The following is a 20,406-nucleotide window of genomic DNA, read 5'->3' on the forward strand; positions in this document are numbered from 1 at the left end:
CCACACTCTAACCATCCGTTTCAATACATTCGTAATCTATTGAATCGCTTAAGCCGCTGAAATCCGAGTCTGAATCTGAGCTAATGTTGCTATAGCTTGCTGTTCTTTCCGCCATGTTTGTTTGTGTTGGCGTCACTATGTGACGTCACAGGAAAATGGACGGGTGTTTATAACGATGGTTAAAATCAGGCACTTTGAAGCTTTTTTTAGGGATATTGCGTGATGGGTAAAATTTTGAAAAAAACTTTGAAAAATATAATAAGCCACTGGGAACTGATTTTTAATGGTTTTAACAATTCTGAAATTGTGATAATGTTCCCCTTTAAATATCTCAAACAAGGGTGATATTTGCTTACTTTCTGTCTGATAAGATAATTCTTCTCACTAAGCAGATTTTATGATAGAGTGTTTTACTTGTTTTAAGGGTTTTAGTCCTAAATGATCTCAGTAAGATATTACAGCTTGTTGCTGAGATTTTATGACCTATATTGAGTAAAACGTGCTGGAAACTAGAATATCAACTTTTGCAAAGCTGTGTCATCAACACTCACAAGTATAAAACTACTTTTTTAAAGTAATAATTTCTTATTTCAAGCATGAAAAAAAAATCATGATTTTGACACAATTGTGTCTCATAATTAAAACAGCTGACCGCCAAATGGACTTTGCTGTTTTATTTTCAATGAAACAATAGAAAATACGTACTCATATAGTAGTGCAGTTGTTATTAGTGAGAATATACTTATTTTAAGGTATTTTGGGGTTCATTGAGGTGAGCTAATTAGGGACCGGGAATGTCCCTTTGGGACAGAGGACCCTATTGTAATTGTAAGGTTGTATTATTATTATTCCGCCGCCTCTTTGAGCTGTAATTTGACCCCCTTAACATGCTTCAAAACTCACCATATTTGACACACACATCAGGACTGGCAAAAATTGCCATCTAATCAAAAAACCAAACGCCAAAACTCAAAATTGCGCTCTAGCGCCCCCTAGGAAAAAACACAGACAAAACTGCTTGTAACTTCCGTTAGGAATGTCGTAGAGACATGAAGCAAAAACCTGTATGTAGGTCTGACTTAGACCTAGATTTCATACACTGACATCCTTCAGCCAAAATCAACAGGAAGTTGGCAATTCCCCCTTCAAAACAAAAAGTTAGTAAAAAACAGTCACTTTTGCCTCTTTGAGCTGTAATTTGACCCCCTTAGCATGCTTCAAAACTCACCAAACTGGATAAACACATCAGGACTGGCAAAAAATACGATCTAATAAAAAACCCAACCCCAAAACTCAAAATTGCACTCTAGCGCCCCCTAGGAAGAAAACACAGACACAACTGCTCCGAGGAAGAAAACTCATACAAAACTGCCTGTAACTTCCAGTAGGAATGTCTTAGAGACATTAAACAAAAACCTCTATGTAGGTCTCACTTAGACCTGCATTTCATATTTGACCACCCCCAGCAAAAATTAACAGGAAGTTTGCAATTTCCCCTTCAAAACACAAGTTTTGTAAAAACCGGTCACCTTTTTTCAAACATTATCTCCTCTGAGCGCGTTTGTCGTGTCGGCTTCAAACTAGCACAGGAGAGAGATTGAACCCTTCTGATTAAAAGTTGACCAAAGAGTTTTAATTACTGCTCCGGTTTGGATTTTATGTGCCGTCAAAGTCGGTCCCGTCCATCGCTGCTTGCAGCTTTAATTTGACTTGTTTTGGAAAGTCTTGACAAGCCAAATTTTCTTTTTTGGCAGATAATTTTGCTTAGTTTAAATAAAAGACCCTTAATTTTTTTTGTTGTTGTTTTTGAAGACTGACTTTTTGCAGCGTACACTGAGCTGCGTCTTTAGCGGCACAATGTTAGACTATGATGCATAATCATGGACCTCATTAGATCTCTTTTAAATGAAAGCGGTGGACTATTTAGCACGTCAGCAATCTGAGGGCCCCAAAATATCACAACACCGTGGGAAAACGGCTTGCCTTCTCTTGCCAACACTTATGGAAAAGAGGCAGCATTTGCGTGTTGGCAAGAGATCAGAGCTCTGCATCCTTGAGAGCACTTCCGTAAATATGCATTATCATGGAAATCTGCTCTGCGCACTCATATCTTAACTGGATCAGAACATGTTTATTACTGCTGGGAGCAGGGAAGACAAGGAGAGGGTGATGATCAGCATTGATGGTTGGAGTGTGTATGCAGGTAACCACACTGAAAATCTGTGCAGGAGCCTGGCGCTTTCCGCCATAAAACAGTGAATGGTTCCATGGAGACAGTAGCAGGGGGTGGAGAAATATGGCTCCACTTCAGGCCTAGTGGCAGGGCTGTTACGGATCTTAATAAAGACACACTGCACTATAATGGTGGGACACTCCATCCGATGGTACCTCAAATAAGTGGAACTGTGCAACCAAGATGAATCAGTACCAACACATACCAGGATCTCTTCTGCACTTTGTGTGGTTTAAAGTTGCAGTGTTGGACACTCTAAATTCTAGGCTTCTTCAATAATTTGCCTGCTCAACTATTTTACAGAACCAACAGTATTCAAACCATAGTAAATAATATCAACAGAATGAATCTGTTCCTGAGTAAAACGATCCTCACCCTGAAACCTTTGCTACCTGCATAGGAACTGTCAGACAAATCTAAATCGAATTTAAGGGTGTTCAAGAAAACTAAAATAAAGCTAAATTAAAGTATTTGCAGTTTAATAATGAGCAGGCAGTAGTGTTGATAAAAGGTTGTTTTTTTTAAATTATTATTATTTATTAATTTATTTATTTCAGGCAATGACAAAGAAGTACAAGTTGACAAAACATAATAATATAAATTAATATAGTGCATATTGTCCAGTTTTGCCTGAAAGGGAGTGGGAAGAAGATAACTTATTTAATCCCACCCCCAGTTCTCCATTCAGTGATTATTCACATGAGTTTCACTCTTACTTTGTTCAAGGATTATAATACAGTTGTTGTATCATAGTGGCATTACCACAGGTAACTATAATTATTACACTGTAACAATAATTTGTATCAACAATGTAGGAATAATGAATATACCAACAATGGTAATTGACAAAATACCAACAATGGTAATAGACAACATAGCAATAATGGTAAGGAAACATTGAGCACATGTTAACACTTTGAGACAGAGTATAGCAGCAGGTCAAATTAAAGACCCTCATCTCTATATTTGAACCAGACCCCATGTTTGTATAATAGTTTAAATCGATTAATAGTTTGGCATTGCTTGTGTTGTAAGTCCAGTTTGTTCCATAGTTTTACTCCGCATACAGACACACAAAAACGTTTACGAGTGGTTTGAGCTCTCGGCAATAAGAAATATCCAAAGCCTCTCAAGTTATGAGCCTGCACTCGTCTTATAAAAAAAACATTGTAAATTAGGTGGAAATAATTTGTTAAAAGCTTTATATAAGATTATTAATGTATTATATTTAACAAGGTCATCAAATTTGAACAACTTTGATTGCATAAACAGATTATGAGTATGTTCTAAATACGGTAACCAACGTTGTGAATGATCCGCACTGCTCTTTTCTGTAATATGATCAGAGGATGAATTGTGTTGTGGTAAGTATTCCCCCATACTTCAACACAGTATGTAAGGTATGGCAGTACCAAGGTGCAGTATAGAGTACGGAGTGCATTTTCATTGAGGTATAGTTTTGCTTTGTTTATAATTGAGAGGCTTTTGGAGATTTTTGTTTTCATGATAGTTTACTATAAATTATTACTCCCAAAAATGTATTCTCATTTACGATTTCAATTTGGGTACCATCAATACTTATTTTCTGTTCAGACGGTATGTTGCGATTTCCAAACATCACTATCTTAGTTTTATTTATATTCAAATATATTTTATTTGTGTCCATCCATTTTTTTTACTAAGTTTAGTTCTGTGTTTACTGTATTTATGAGCTCATTATAGTCATCACTACTGTAGAATACATTTGTGTCATCTGCAAATAGTATACATTTCAGTAATTTGGATGTATTAAACATATAATTAATATATACATTAAACAGTTTTGGCCCCAACACGGACCCTTGGGGGACACCTCAAGCAATGCCAAGAGTATCAGATAAAAATTTACCCATTTTAACAAACTGTACCCTCCCTGTTAAATAACTTTTTAACCAGTCACCAGCCAGCCCCCTAATTCCATATCTTCCCATTTTATCTACTAAGGGTTAGAACCTATATGAATCTCTAAAGGGTATGGACCTACGAACAATATAGTAATTATAATGAAACGTTCTGGAAACAGGTTGCAGGTTTATTTTATTTTATTTAAAAAAAATTATGAATCGATTTAGAATCGGGATGAATATGAATCGCAATTTTTTTGTGCACCCTTAATACATAATGAAAGAATTAGTTTGAATTGTGAATCGTGTTGAATCGATTCTGAATTGAAACGTCACTCCAGGAATCAAAATTGGATTGAATCGGTAGGTGCCTTAAAATTCACACCCCTTATGAATACATACAGTCGTGGTCAAAAGTTTACATACACTTGTAAAGAACACAATGTCATTTATGGCTGTCTTGAGTTTCCAATAATTTCCACAACTCCTACTTTTTTGTGATAGAGTGATGGGAGCACATACTCTTTTATGAAAATGTGAGCAAATCTGCTGGGTCAAAAGTATACATACAGCAATGTTAATATTTGCTTACATGTCCCTTGGCAAGTTTCACTGCAATAAGGCGCTTTTGGTAGCCATCCACAAGCTTCTGCTTGAATTTTTGACCACTCCTCTTGACAAAATTGGTGCATTTCAGCTAAATTTGTTGGTTTTCTGACATGTAGTTGTTTCTTCAGCATTGTCCACACGTTTAAGTCAGGACTTTGGGAAGGCCATTCTAAAACCTTAATTCTAGCCTGATTTAGCCATTCCTTTACCACTTTTGACGTGTGTTTGGGGTCATTGTCCTGTTGGAACACCCAACTGCGCCCAAGACCCAACCTCCGGGCTGATGATTTTAGGTTGTCCTGAAGAATTTGGAGGTAATCCTCCTTTTTCATTGTCCCATTTACTCTCAGTAAAGCACCAGTTCCATTGGCAGCAAAACAGGCCCAGAGCATAATATTACCACCACCATGCTTGACGGTAGGAATGGTATTCTTTGGATTAAAGGCCTCACCTTTTCTCCTCCAAACATATTGCTGGGTATTGTGGCCAAACAGCTCAATTTTTGTTTCATCTGACCACCGATTTTTCCTCCAGGTCTTACCTTCGTCAATGTGATGTTAGAACACATTGGTATAATTGTGTACACATTGAGAACAGGAAGTATGTGTGAGTCAGGCTAAAATTAAGGTTTTAGAATGGCCTTCCCAAAGTCCTGACTTAAACGTGTGGACAATGCTGAAGAAACAAGTCCATGTCAGAAAACCGACACATTTAGCTGGGCTGCACCAATTTTGTCAAGAGGAGTGGTCAGAAATTCAACCAGAAGCTTGTGGATGGCTACTAAAAGCGCCTTATTGCAGTGAAACTTGCCAAATAATAACATTGCTGTATGTATACTTTTGACCCAGCAGAGTTGCTCACATTTTCAGTAGACCCATAATAAATTCATAAAAGAACCAAACTTCATGAATGTTTTTTGTGACCAACAAGTATGTGCTCCAATCACTCTATCACAAAAAAATAAGAGTTGTAGAAATTATTGGAAACTCAAGACAGCCATGACATTATGTTCTTTACAAGTGTATGCAAACTTTTCACCACGACTGTATATTCTAAAATATGTCAACGTTTATGTATCGCTTTCAAACCAAGTAGTAATGTTGCGATGACGCCATCTTTTTAATTGTTATTAAGCAAATAATTAAATTTAATACCATGTCAAATATATATGAATAATATAAACACCGAAGTATTTACTTTAATTTCTGTGGGAGTTTCAGTGAGAGGGAATGACGAGGGCCAACAGTCTCAGTAAAGCATGCTTCTATTTGACAACAACACATATTTACTTGAAATGTCCACTCTCAGGATGCTGACAGATGGGATGGTTGAATCTTTTAGCACAACACTTGTACACCCGGTTGAGCTGGTAAACTCAGAATAGTTCTCAGGCAAAAAGTGCTACAAAGCCGTGTTTTAAATACATCTTGGCTTATTATTAGAACACAAATGTGGGTTGTTATGATCATGCTACGATTGTTAAAGGAGAACTACATTTTTATTTTATTTTATTTTGCCCGTCATTCACATCATTATGTAAGACAAAAACATGCGTCTCTATTTTTACTGCATTCTAACTCGTAAAATATGGTACAATGCAGCTAATGGAGTACTCTAGTCAGCTCATACAGCTCGCCAAAAAAAACATCCAAAAACCGCCAACAATAATCCATTTACCGTATTTTTTGGACTATAAGTCGCAGTTTTTTTCATAGTTTGGCCAGGCTCCAGTGCGACTTATGTAAGTTTTTTTCCTTTTTTATTATGCATTTTCGGCAGGTGCGACTTATACTCCGGTGCGACTTATACTCCGAAAAATACGGTACATCTCGTGCCCCGAGAGGGACAAGCGGTAGAAAATCAATATATGAATGGACCGCAATATTGTTATTATAAGTGCTAACGCAGACAAACTACTTTTAGCCGCGCCGTAATCACAAGAGCTAACTAGTTAATGCAGCTACAGTATTGACATATTGAGCTGCTGCATCACCTATGAGTTGGTGAAAGTTAATTCTAGATTACAAATCATGCCTCTCACTTATGTAGCAGAAGGTTGTTGCCATACAACAAGAAGTTGGTCAACTTGTTGGAGGTTCTTTTGAGCACTTTATAAGCGAAATGGAGCGAATTCCATTAGCTCCATTGTTGCCTGACTTTTGCTAGCACTTATTTACGAGTGAGAATGCATAAACCTACTCAGTGGCCTAGTGGTTAGAGTGTCCGCCCTGAGATGGGTAGGTTCTGAGTTCAACCCCGGCTGAGTCATACCAAAGACTATAAAAATGGGGCCCATTACCTCCCTGCTTGGCACTCAGCATCAAGGGTTAGAATTGGGGGTTAAATCACAAAAAATGATTCCCGGGCACAGCCACCGCTGATGCTCACTGCTCCCCTCACCTCCCAGGGGGTGATCAAGGGTGATGGGTCAAATGCAGAGAATAATTTCGCCACACCTAGTGTGTGTGTGACAATCATTGGCACTTTAACTTAATTTGAACTGTTAGCATGCTAACATTTTTTTTTTTGCCAATTTTGCCGCCTAACACCTCAGAGTCATATGACTTGGTAGTTGACACATGCTAACTGTTAGCATGCTGACGGTAGCATTCTTGCATGCTAACTTTTTTTTTTAGCTAATTTTTCCATGCATACATTTCAGTCACATGGCTCGGAACTTAGAGGCCTAGTGATTAGAGTGTCCACTCTGAGATGGGTAGGTTGTGAGTTCAAACCCCGGCCGAGTCATATCAAAGACTATAAAAATGGAAGCCATTACCTCCCTGCTTGGCACTCAGCATCAAGGGTTGGAAATGGGGGTTAAATCATCAAAAATTATTACCGAGCGTGCCCAACGCTGCTGCTCACTGCTCCCCTCACCTCCCAGGGGGGGAACAAGGGGATGGGTCAAATGCAGAGAATAATTTTCCCACACCTAGTTTGTGTGACAATCATTGGTACTTTAACTTTAAACATAGAAAAACGTCTTCTCGTCTCACATAGGGATTTTTAATAATAGGTAATTCCCTTTTAAAGATGCATGGTAATGAAACATTATTGAGGCTGTATAGCTCGGTTGGTAGAGTGGCCGTGCCATCAACTTCAGGGTTGCAGGTTCGATCCCCGCTTCCGCCATCCTAGTCACTGCCGTTGTGTCCTTGGGCAAGACACTTTACCCACCTGCTCCCAGTGCCACCCACACTGGTTTAAAAATGTAACTTAGATATTGGGTTTCACAATGTAAAGCGCTTTGAGTCACTAGAGAAAAGCGCTATATAAATATAATTCACTTCACTTCACATTACATTTGTATTAAAGGGGAACATTATCACAATTTCAGAAGGGTTAAAACCATAAAAAATCAGTTCCCAATGGCTTATTTTATTTTTCCAAGTTTTTTTCAAACTTTTACCCATCACGCAATATCCCTAAAAAAAGCTTCAAAGTGCCTGATTTTAACCATCATTATATACACCCGTCCATTTTCCTGTGACGTCACATAGTGATGCCAACTCAAACAAACATGGCGCATAGAACAGCAAGGTATAGCGACATTAGCTCGGATTCAGACTCGGATTTCAGCGGCTTAAGCGATTCAACAGATTACGCATGTATTGAAACGGATGGTTTTAGTGTGGAGGCAGGTAGCGAAAACGAAATTGAAGAAGAAACTGAAGCTATTGAGCCATATCGGTTTGAACCGTATGCAAGCGAAACCGACGAAAACGAAACGACAGCCAGCGACACGGGAGAAAGCGAGGACGAATTCGGCGATCGCCTTCTAACCAACGATTGGTATGTGCTTGTTTGGCATTAAAGGAAACTAACAACTATGAACTAGGTTTACAGCATATGAAATACATTTGGCAACAACATGCACTTTGAGAGTGCAGACAGCCCAACTTTCATCAATTAATATATTCTGTAGACATACCCTCATCCGCGCTCTTTTCCTGAAAGCTGATCTGTCCAGTTTTGGAATTGATGTCAGCAGGCCAGGGAAGCTATATTCTTCTCTTGATCATCTTCGGTGGCATAAGGGACGGTGTGAGCCAAGACATCCAGGGGGTTTAGCTCGCTCGTCTGCGGGAACAAACTGCCGCCATTGCTTGCCGTGCTACCGAGGTCCTTTGTCCCTGAATTGCTCACACACTCCGGCAGATTCAATGGGGGTCTGGCGGCAGATTTCTTTGACTTTATCGTTGGAAATGCATCTGCTTTGAGTGTCGCAGGATATCCACACATTCTTGCCATCTCTGTCGTAGCATAGCTTTCGTCGGTAAAGTGTGCGGAACAAACGTCCAATTTCTTGCCACTTTCGCATCTTTGGGCCACTGGTGCAACTTGAATCCGTCCTTGTTCGTGTTGTTACACCCTCCGACAACACACCGACGAGGCATGATGTCTCCAAGGTACGGAAAACAGTCGAAAAAACGGAAAATAACAGAGCTGATTTGACTCTGTGTTTAAGAAAATGGCGGATTGCTTCCTGATGTGACGTCACGTTGTGACGTCATCGCTCCGAGAGCGAATAATAGAAAGGCGTTTAATTCGCCAAAATTCACCCATTTAGAGTTCGGAAATCGGTTAAAAAAATATATGGTCTTTTTTCTGCAACATCAAGGTATATATTGACGCTTACATAGGTCTGGTGATAATTTTCCCCTTTAAAATACATGCATTTGCTATTTTGTACATTATGTTTTGTGTCCATATCACTGCCTATTATGTGTAATATTGCTTGGCGATCAGCCTGATAACTAAGGACATGTCTACAATAAGTCGTTTAACCCCTTAAACGAATAATTATTTAGCCTAAGGCCCGTTTCAGCCACACTAAACCAGCGTTTAAGGTCCCCCGTCCTCAGACAAATTCTTACACGGGTAAGTCAGTCGTGTATTTCTTGAATCTCCGGACCTTAGCTTTGTATGGACTCATTGATCGTTTACAAAGCGAGTTCGGAGAGGAAGTGACGCCAGAAAAACCGGGCCCACACAGGAAGTGACGCCAGAAAAAGAACGCGCCACAACCAGCTTCATAACAAAGATGGAGGCTGATCATCCAGACATGCCCGTGTTTCTCATTCTTTAACATGTACAGGCGTTTTTGGAAATCACCAATCAATACCTTAAGGGAAGGCAACGCGCGATTGCAGCTATTTGGGATACAACACTTCTCAGACGGCAAGAGAACTTTCCAATGTCCGGGTCAGCTGTGATTCTGATTACCGAGAAACTTTGTCCCTTCCTTCCGTGGATGTGATGTGTGCACGACTACAAATATTTGCTTTATAGATGTGACTGTGAAATGGCCAGCCCGCGTGCGTGATGCCTGCATCTTCGCTAACTCCGCCATTACCGCGCAGCTGAAAGATGGAACCACCCCCTCGTGTCCTAAACAACTGGTGGAATATGAAGATCCGGTCCCTGTTTCTCTTTCGGGTGACCCAGCTTATCCCCTGACGCCATATCTCACGAAAGAATACCCCAACGGTGGAGTCAACCCACAACAATGGTTATATATATATATATATATATATATATATATATATATATATATATATATATATATATATATATATATTAGAGATGCGCGGTTTGCAGACACAACCGCCGAGTCCGCGGATTATCCGCGGGTCGGGCGGTTGAAATAAAAAAAAATTAGATTTTATCCGCGGGTCGGGTCGGGCGGTTGAAATAAAAAAAATTTGATTTTAAATAGATTCAGGCGGGTGGCAGTTAAACCAATTCGGAAATATATATACATAGTTAAATGTTGTTACCCACATACGAAAAACGAGCAGGCACCTGCAGCACGCCACAACAGAAGAAGAAAAAAAAAAGAGATAGCAACGCCGGCAGCAAACGTGGTACGCGACAAACTAAAAAAGGGAATACTAAAGACCAGGGGAAAAAAGGCCAGAAAAGTTCAGCGTGGACTCGTTTTTATGAGGTTGTAAATCAGGATGATAGTAATGCTGGCTACGTGATTTGCAAGAGCTGCGACGCTGTTTATGTCTACGACAGTCACAAAACCGGGACATCTAACATGGTGCATCACATTTGTGCAAAACCCCGAACCTCCACAAACACCCTGAGCATGAACAGTTTCGTCCGCCGTGATCCCAGAAGAGTGCCACAGGATGTTAAAACAAGATAGAACGCAGCTGCCTGCAGCAGTTTGAGTGGCGCGAGCGCGCTTGGAGGTGCGCTCAGCGCGGCTCCCAGATTATTGTGCACTGGTGTGCGTCTGGGCCGTGACAGCGTGGCACGCATTGAATGTCTCTGCTGCATTGGATCAGTCTCCTTTCTTTAACAGGCAAAAGCTTTATAACCTCACTAATGCCTTGCATCGTCTATATTAGATATATAACAATGGGCGGGTGCGGTTTTGATTAAATGTTAGTTCGGGTGGATGGCGGATGGTTGACGACTTTTGTGATGCGGTTGCGGATGAAATAATTGCCTATCCGCGCATCTCTTATATATATATATATATATATATATATATATATATATATATATATATATATATATATATATATATATATATATATATACATTTAGATCCCTAGATTAATTGTTGTGATTGTTGTAAAATGTTCTTTATCGTAGGGCTGGGCGATATATCGATATGCGCGATATATCGCGGGTTGGTCTCTGTGCGATATAGAAAATGAAGGTGCGAATCTGGTAACAAATGAAGGAATAATTAATTCCCCCAAAAAACAGCAGGGGGTCCATCATCTGGCGGTGGTTTGGCTTCAAGTGGGAATATGTCGAACAGACAACTGTAATTTGTCAAGTGTGGGGCGAAAGCTTTGCTATAAAAAGTAGAATTACTGCTAATATGTAGCATCATTTGAAAAGTCACCTGTTAAAGTGCCAATGATTGTCACACACACACTAGCTAGAGAATGAAGAGTGCTTACTCCGCAGTCAACACCTCCGTTCGGTGCCACATGCCCACACCATCAAAATGCTGAGGCAAACATTTCCAGATAAACACCGTATGAAAAAAATAAGTGATTTTTTTAGTTGTGATTTCCTTCTCTGTGTGAAAGTTTAAAACAAGCATATATTAATGCAGTATGAAGAAGAATGTTTTAATGTAGGCACATAAAATCATCATACTGCTGTGATTATATGCATCAAGTGTTCATTCAAGGCTAAGGCAAAATATCGAGATATATATCGTGTATCGCGATATGGCCTTAAAATATCGCGAAATTAAAAAAAAAAAGCCATATCGCCCAGCCCTACTTTATCGCATTGTCTACTTTCTCATGATTTGATTTATGCATAATAGCTCAGGTGTGATTCACTACAATAGGGCCCCACAGCACACTGGCTTCTAGTTAATTGAAATACCACAACACTGGATATTGTTCAAAGGAGATACATTCTAATTTAAAAACTTGCACGCAAAACACAGCAAACAAATGTAAAATGCACGGCAAACTGTTTACAATATACAAACCCCGTTTCCATATGAGTTGGGAAATTGTGTTAGATGTAAATATAAACGGAATACAATGATTTGCAAATCATTTTCAACCCATATTCAGTTGAATATGCTACAAAGACAACATATTTGATGTTCAAACTGATAAACCTTTTTTTGTGTGCAAATAATCATTAACTTTAGAATTTGATGCCAGCAACACGTGACAAAGAAGTTGGGAAAGGTGGCAATAAATACTGATAAAGTTGAGGAATGCTCATCAAACACTTATTTGGAACATCCCACAGGTGAACAGGCAAATTGGGAACAGGCGGGTGCCATGATTGGGTATAAAAGTAGATTCCATGAAATGCTCAGTCATTCACAAACAAGGATGGGGCGAGGGTCACCACTTTGTCAACAAATGCGTGAGCAAATTGTTGAACAGTTTAAGAAAAACCTTTCTCAACCAGCTATTGCAAGGAATTTAGGGATTTCACCATCTAATGTCCGTAATATCATCAAAGGGTTCAGAGAATCTGGAGAAATCACTGCACGTAAGCAGCTAATCCCGTGACCCTCGATCCCTCAGGCTGCACTGCATCAACAAGCGACATCAGTGTGTAAAGGATATCACCACATGGGCTCAGGAACACTTCAGAAACCCACTGTCAGTAACTACAGTTGGTCGCTACATCTGTAAGTGCAAGTTAAAACTCTCCTATGTAAGGCGAAAACCGTTTATCAACAACACCCAGAAACGCCGTCAGCTTCGCTGGGCATGAGCTCATCTAAGATGGACTGACACAAAGTGGAAAAGTGTTCTGTGGTCTGACGAGTCCACATTTCAAATTGTTTTTGGAAACTGTGGACGTCGTGTCCTCCGGACCAAATAGGAAAAGAACCATCCAGATTGTTGTAGGCGCAAAGTTGAAAAGCCAGCATCTGTGATGGTATGGGGGTGTATTAGTGCCCAAGACATGGATAACTTACACATCTGTGAAGGCGCCATTAATACTGAAAGGTACATACAGGTTTTGGAGCAACATATGTTGCCATCCAAGCAACGTTACCATGGACGCCCCTGCTTATTTCAGCAAGACAATGCCAAGCCACGTGTTACATCAACGTGGCTTCATAGTAAAAGAGTGCAGGTACTAGACTGGCCTGCCTGTAGTCCAGACCTGTCTCCCATTGAAAATGTGTGGCGCATTATGAAGCCTAAAATACCACAACAGAGACCCCGGACTGTTGAACAACTTAAGCTGTACATCAAGCAAGAATGGGAAAGAATTCCACCTGAGAAGCTTAAAAAATGTGTCTCCTCAGTTCACAAACGTTTACTGAGTGTTGTTAAAAGAAAAGGTGATGTAACACAGTGGTGAACATGCCCTTTCCCAACTACTTTGGCACATGTTGCAGCCATGAAATTCTAAGTTAATTATTATTTGCAAAAAAAAAATAAAGTTGATGAGTTTGAACATCAAATATCTTGTCTTTGTAGTGCATTCAATTGAATATGGGTTGAAAAGGATTTGCAAATCATTGTATTTTGTTTATATTTACATCGAACACAATTTCCCAACTCATATGGAAACAGGGTTTGTAGCTCTTTTAAATAACTTCAGTGAAGTTTACCATGAATTGATTAACATGGAGCCCGACTTAAACAAGTTGAAAAACTTATTTGGATGTTACCATTAAGCGTTCAATTGTACGGAATATATACTGTACTGTGCAATCTACTAATAAAATTTCAATCAATCAATCAATCAATCAATCAAGTAAGGTCATCTACTGGAGAGTTTGGAGCAGATGGACGCTCAGGTGGATTTATTTTTTTTTTATTTTGTTTCATGCATTCGTATTAGGTCGCATTGCGCCGGCGGACAGAGGGGGCCGGGGGTCTTAAACGGTGGCATTGTTGTGTGTGGACACGGATAAGGTTAGGTGTGATTTACCCTGGATAACCTTAAAGGGGAACATTATCACAATTTCAGAAGGGTTAAAACCATTAAAAATCAGTTCCCAGTGGCTTATTTTATTTTTCAAAGTTTTTTTCAAAATTTTACCCATCACGCAATATCCCTAAAAAAAGCTTCAAAGTGCCTGATTTTAACCATCGTTATATACACCCGCCCATTTTCCTGTGACATCACATAGTGATGCCGATACAAACAAACATGGCGGATAGAACAGCAAGCTATAGCGACATTAGCTCGGATTCAGACTCGGATTTCAGCGGTTTAAGCAATTCAACAGATTACGAATGTATTGAAACGGATGGTTGTAGTGTGGAGGCAGGTAGCGAAAACAAAATTGAAGAAGAAACTGAAGCTATTGAGCCATATCGGTTTGAACCGTATGCAAGCGAAACCGACGAAACTGACACGACAGCCAGGGACATGGGAGAAAGCGAGGGCAAATTCGGTGATCGCCTTCTAACCAACGATTGGTATGTGTTTGTTTGGCATTAAAGGAAACTAACAACTATGAACTAGGTTTGCAGCATATGAAATACATTTGGCAACAACATGCACTTTGAGAGTGCAGACAGCCCATTTCAGGCGCGCTAAGAACATATATTTTTCCACGATTTCAGCACTCAGGTTAACCATACCTAAATAGACACAAAATACTGCATTACACAAGACTACCTGAATGTACTCGAATGATTGAAAAAAATAAATGTTTTTAAGCTAAATTATTGGTAAACACAGTTTATGTATAATAATTTACGTAAAACCGCGAGTAATGAATAAAGTTTTCATCAATTAATATATTCTGTAGACATACCCTCATCCGCTCTCTTTTCCTGAAAGCTGATCTGTCCAGTTTTGGAGTTGATGTCAGCATCTGCTTTGAGTGTCGCAAGATATCCACACATTCTTGCCATCTCTGTCGTAGCATAGCTTTCGTCGGTAAAGTGTGCGGAACAAACGACTGACCATTTCATCGGCTTTCCCCACAGCCTCGTATTTTGAACAAATTTCGTTCAATTTCTTGCCACTTTCGCATCTTTGGGCCACTGGTGCAACTTGAATCCGTCCCTGTTCGTGTTGTTACACCCTCCGACAACACACCGACGAAAGTGAGAAAATGGCGGACTGCTTCCCGATGTGACGTCACGTTGTGACGTCATCGCTCCGAGAGCGAATAATAGAAATAAAAAAATGGGTTGTACTTGTATAGCGCTTTTCTACCTTCAAGGTACTCAAAGCGCTTTGACATTACTTCAGGCGTTTAATTCTCCAAAATTCACCCATTTAGAGTTCGGAAATCGGTTAAAAAAATATATGGTCTTTTTTCTGCAACATCAAGGTATATATTGACGCTTACATAGGTCTGGTGATAATGTTCCCCTTTAAATAACTTCAGTGAAGTTTACCATGAATTGATTAACATGGAGCCCGACTTAAACAAGTTGAAAAACTTATTCGGATGTTACCATTTAGTGGTCAATTGTACGGAATATATACTGTACTGTGCAATTTACTAATAAAAGTTTCAATCAATCAATCAATCAATCAATCAATCAATCAAGTAAAGTCATCTACTGGAGAGTTTGGAGCAGATGGACGCTCAGGTGGATTTATTTTTTAAATTTTGTTTCATGCATGCGTATTAGGTCGCATTGCGCCGGCGGACGGAGGGGGCCGGGGGTCTTAAAGGGGAACATTATCACCAGACCTATGTAAGCGTCAATATATACCTTGATGAGAAAAAAAACCATATATTTTTTTAACCGATTTCCGAACTCTAAATGGGTGAATTTTGGCGAATTAATCGCCTTTCTAATATTCGCTCTCGGAGCGATGACGTCACAACGTGGCGTCACATCGGGAAGCAATCCGCCATTTTCTCAAACACCGAGTCAAATCAGCTCTGTTATTTTCCGTTTTTTCGACTGTTTTCCGTACGTTGGAGACATCATGCCTCGTCGGTGTGTTGTCGGAGGGTGTAACAACACGAACAGGGACGGATTCAAGTTGCACCAGTGGCCCAAAGATGCGAAAGTGGCAAGAAATTGGACGTTTGTTCCGCACACTTTACCGACGAAAGCTATGCTACGACAGAGATGGCAAGAATGTGTGGATATCCTGCGACACTCAAAGCAGATGCATTTCCAACGATAAAGTCAAAGAAATCTGCCGCCAGACCCCCATTGAATCTGCCGGAGTGTGTGAGCAATTCAGGGACAAAGGACCTCGGTAGCACGTCAAGCAATGGCGGCAGTTTGTTCTCGCAGACGAGCGAGCTAAACCCCCTATCGACCCTAGCTTCCCTGGCCTGCTGACATCAACTCCAAAACTGGACAGATCAGCTTTCAGGAAAAGAGCGCGGATGAGGGTATGTCTCCAGAATATATTAATTGATGAAAATTGGTCTGTCTGCACTCTCAAAGTGCATGTTGTTGCCAAATGTATTTGATATGCTGTAAACCTAGTTCATAGTTGTTAGTTTCCTTTAATGCCAAACAAACACATACCAATCATTGGTTAGAAGGCAATCGCCGAATTCGTCCTCGCTTTCTCCCGTGTCGCTGGCTGTTGTGTCGTTTTCGTCGGTTTCGCTTGCATACGGTTCAAACCGATATGGCTCAATAGCTTCAGTTTCTTCTTCAATTTCGTTTTCGCTACCTGCCTCCACACTACAACCATCCGTTTCAATACATTCGTAATCTGTTGAATGGCTTAAGCCGCTGAAATCCGAGTCTGAATCCGAGCTAATGTCGCTATAGCTTGCTTTTCTTTCCGCCATGTTTGTTTGTGTTGGCTTCACTATGTGACGTCACAGGAAAATGGACGGGTGGTTAAAATCAGGCACTTTGAAGCTTTTTTTAGGGATATTGCGTGATGGGTAAAATTTTGAAAAAAACTTCGAAAAATATAATAAGCCACTGGGAACTGATTTTTAATGGTTTTAACCATTCTGAAATTGTGATAATGTTCCCCTTTAAACAGTGGCATTGTTGTGTGTGGACACGGATAAGGTTAGGTGTGATTTACCCTGGATAACCTTAACGGCTTAGTGTAAACGGAGCCTAAATGTAGACAAAGTACTCTAGGGCACGAGTGGGTATTGACAGACAGGGTTCAAGGTCGGGGAAGGCTTGCATACCTTCTTAATGCGGGCGTAGTCAATGAGGCGGGCGTAGGCGCTGGTGCCGGCGATGATGAGCTTGGGCCTGAACAGCTTGGCTGTCATCTCCATCTGGTCGTAGTCGATGAGTCCCGTCTGGGGCTGAAGGGGCCCAATGAAAAGGGGGGGAGAGCAGAGTGCCAGATAAGATTTTTGGGCAGGAGTAGGGAAAGAATCAAAGCAAAAAAATATCTGAAGCTCATTTTAAAATAACATCAAAGAGAGATTATTTTCACTCAGCGCCGCTACATTTGGAAGTACTTTCTTAGAAAGAGGACAGACTTTATTCAAAAGAAATATTTTGGTGCAATTGAGGTAATGCGACCTTAATGCAACCCTTCAGGCAAACACTTAGAGCGGTTCACCAGGCTCGCTTTGGAGTCACCCGGTGCTCTTTTATAGTAATAAGTCACATTAGACACATTAGTCTGGCCAAGTTTGAGACGTCAGGGAAAGGACGTCAGTGATAGAAAAAGTGAGACAAGTGAAATGAGGGAGGGGAGCTTTACTTAGACAAGCTGATACTTTCCTATCTGCAGAGCACATCTACTGCTGGCTGCCCCCTTCGCTTTATCAAGCTGCCCGTTGTGAGGACAGAGCCGCCGGTGCTGGCCGGACTGTCGATTTCCTATTATCTCCCCCCATAAAGGGACATACATCACGGTGACTCTCAGGGCCATCCTTCAGCAAACGCAACACAAGCACACCTTGATGACTCCCACACTCAAAATGATACTCACCTCATGCATTTTATTGCCAAGATAAATTAGCACCCAAGGAAAGAATCGGGAATGGAAATTGTTGTATACTAAAAGCCAGTTTCATTAAAGTTCATCTTCTACCGTTTATCTGGAGTTGAGTGGAGTAAACAAGTGTTGGTTGCTGAGACTCTCTACTTACATTCAGCTTGTAGGGCATGGACTCAAAATAGATGGAGGTAGCGGAGATCCTCTTCACATCTGACATGTAGCCATGAGTCAGACTGGAGCAATAAGGGGAAAAAAGAAAGAAAGACGTAAGCGTGTGAAAATGAGTGTTTAAAGTTGCTACAAAAAAAAATACTTTAAAAAAAGTGTTTGTTCAGTACACCTCTCCTCTCTCATTTTATTGTATATTCTCATATACTTTGCCAATGATACAAGCCTGTACTGTTCTGGGGAAGACCTTGGCCAGCACCTAGAGACTGTAGAGAGTGAACTCCACATACTTTTAAAGTCAATCAATCAATCAATCACAGTTTACTTATAGAGTCTTAAATCACGAGTGTCTCAAAGGGCTGCACAAGCCACAACGATCCCACATCAGGGCAATACTAAAGCAATGGTTTATAATAAACTATCAATCAACCTAAATAAAACAAAATGTATACATTTTGGAAATAGGAAAAATAACATACAGTGTCTCATAAGAATTGATAATATGGAGATAGAAAGTGTGGAGAATGCATATATGTTTAAGAGTTATTTCTTTATTCATAGTCATGTTTAAAGTAGCAAGTGTTTTTCCATTTGTACTCTTTCTATTTTTTTATCTTATGTCCGCAAGTAAACTGTGTGCTTTACCTTGAAGACTCGGAATGTAGGAGTTGGAGTACTCCCTTTATATCTTAACTGTATTAGAACAATGAGGCTGTATTCCTTTCTGTACAGGGTGGGGGCTTTCTTCGTATTCAAGAAGTTGTCTCTTCCGTTTGAATGTTAGACCATCCCGAGATGACGGTATGACTGTATTGATGTGGGCTGGTCTCCTAAAGCTTTAGTAAAACTTGATATTATTCTTATTCTGTCTTGATGTATCTTCTTACTCTGCATATATGTCATCTGAAAGAACTTGGGATTGACCAGTGACTTTAATTCCCTGGGAGGAAAGGCTGGTCAGACGCAACAAAAGGGTGTATTCAACAACATTTTTGGGAATCTATATAGATGACAAATTGAATTGGAAACTGCGCATACATATACTCAAGCCAAGATGGCAAAAATTATTGCGATGCTACATAAAATTAAAAACTCTGTAAATCAAAAGGCTCTTAACATGTTATATAATTCTTTTGTACTCCCATATCTCAATGATTGTGTTGAAATCTGGGGTAACAATTACAAATCAAACATCAACTCTATGTTCTTACTTCAAAAGAAAGCCATTAGAATTGTAAATTATGCGGATTATTATGACCATACCAATGCTCTGTTTATTAAATTAAAAACATAAAAACTGCACAATCTTGTTGACCTCAACACTGCTATTGTGACATATAAAGCTCATTACCGCATGCTGACTGGGTGTCTACAGGAGAGGTTCAAACCCAGGGAGAGTCCCTATGACCTCAGAGGTTTAGCTGTCTTTCAGAAAGCAAACATAAGAACGATTTTAAAAAGTAGATGTGTTTCAGTCAGCGGGGTCTATCTGTGGAACAGCTTGGATGATTCCTTAAAATGTTCCAGTTCCATTCACACATTTAAAAAAAAAACTTTATGACCAATGTCTTAGATAAATATATCACTCTTGAATCAACACAGTAGTTAATCCTATGATCAATGTTAATTACAAAACTAAATGTGGGATATAAATAATAATGGAAGTATAAGTGTTTGTATATAGTATATTATTGGTACAAATATTTAACCAACCGTGTACAGGGATATTTCACATGTCTTTACTGTATATATATTTGAACAGTGTTTATGTTGTGTAAAGGAAATTTCATATTTCTAGGAAACTCATCTTGTATTTGAGATTGTTTATAGGGTTAGGCGAAATAAGTGCTCAACTTCAGCCTAAACCCTTTCGGTCTGTCACATTGTCAATTTATGAATGTACGACTGTTTGTTTATGTAAAACTGTTTGTTTATTTTGTTGACCACTGACCGAAGAAATATTAAACTAAACTAAACTACTATATGAATTGATCTTGGATATGCTTTAGAGCAGTGGTTCTCAAATGGGGGTACGCGTACCCCTGGGGGTACTTGAAGGTATGCCAAGGGGTACGTGAGATTTTTTTTTAAATAATCTAAAAATAGCAACAATTCAAAAATCCTTTATAAATATATTTATTGAATAATACTTCAACAAAATATGAATGTAAGTTCATA

The 20,406-nt window shown here is 39.7% G+C and overlaps 1 protein-coding gene across 1 annotated transcript in view; it reads right to left on the reverse strand.

Annotated features, from left to right (window-relative positions):
* shmt2 (serine hydroxymethyltransferase 2 (mitochondrial)) overlaps positions 1-20,406 on the reverse strand; it is a 115,652-nt gene that overhangs the window by 34,591 nt on the left and 60,655 nt on the right. The window contains exons 5-6 of the mRNA XM_061937731.1: positions 18,212-18,293; positions 17,291-17,413 (exon numbers count right to left, since the gene is read on the reverse strand). Of these exons, the coding sequence (XP_061793715.1) occupies positions 17,291-17,413; positions 18,212-18,293 (205 nt within the window). The remainder of the gene's footprint in view (positions 1-17,290; positions 17,414-18,211; positions 18,294-20,406) is intronic.

This window comes from Nerophis lumbriciformis, linkage group LG03 (genome assembly GCF_033978685.3).
Source record: "Nerophis lumbriciformis linkage group LG03, RoL_Nlum_v2.1, whole genome shotgun sequence".
NCBI lineage: Eukaryota > Metazoa > Chordata > Actinopteri > Syngnathiformes > Syngnathidae > Nerophis > Nerophis lumbriciformis.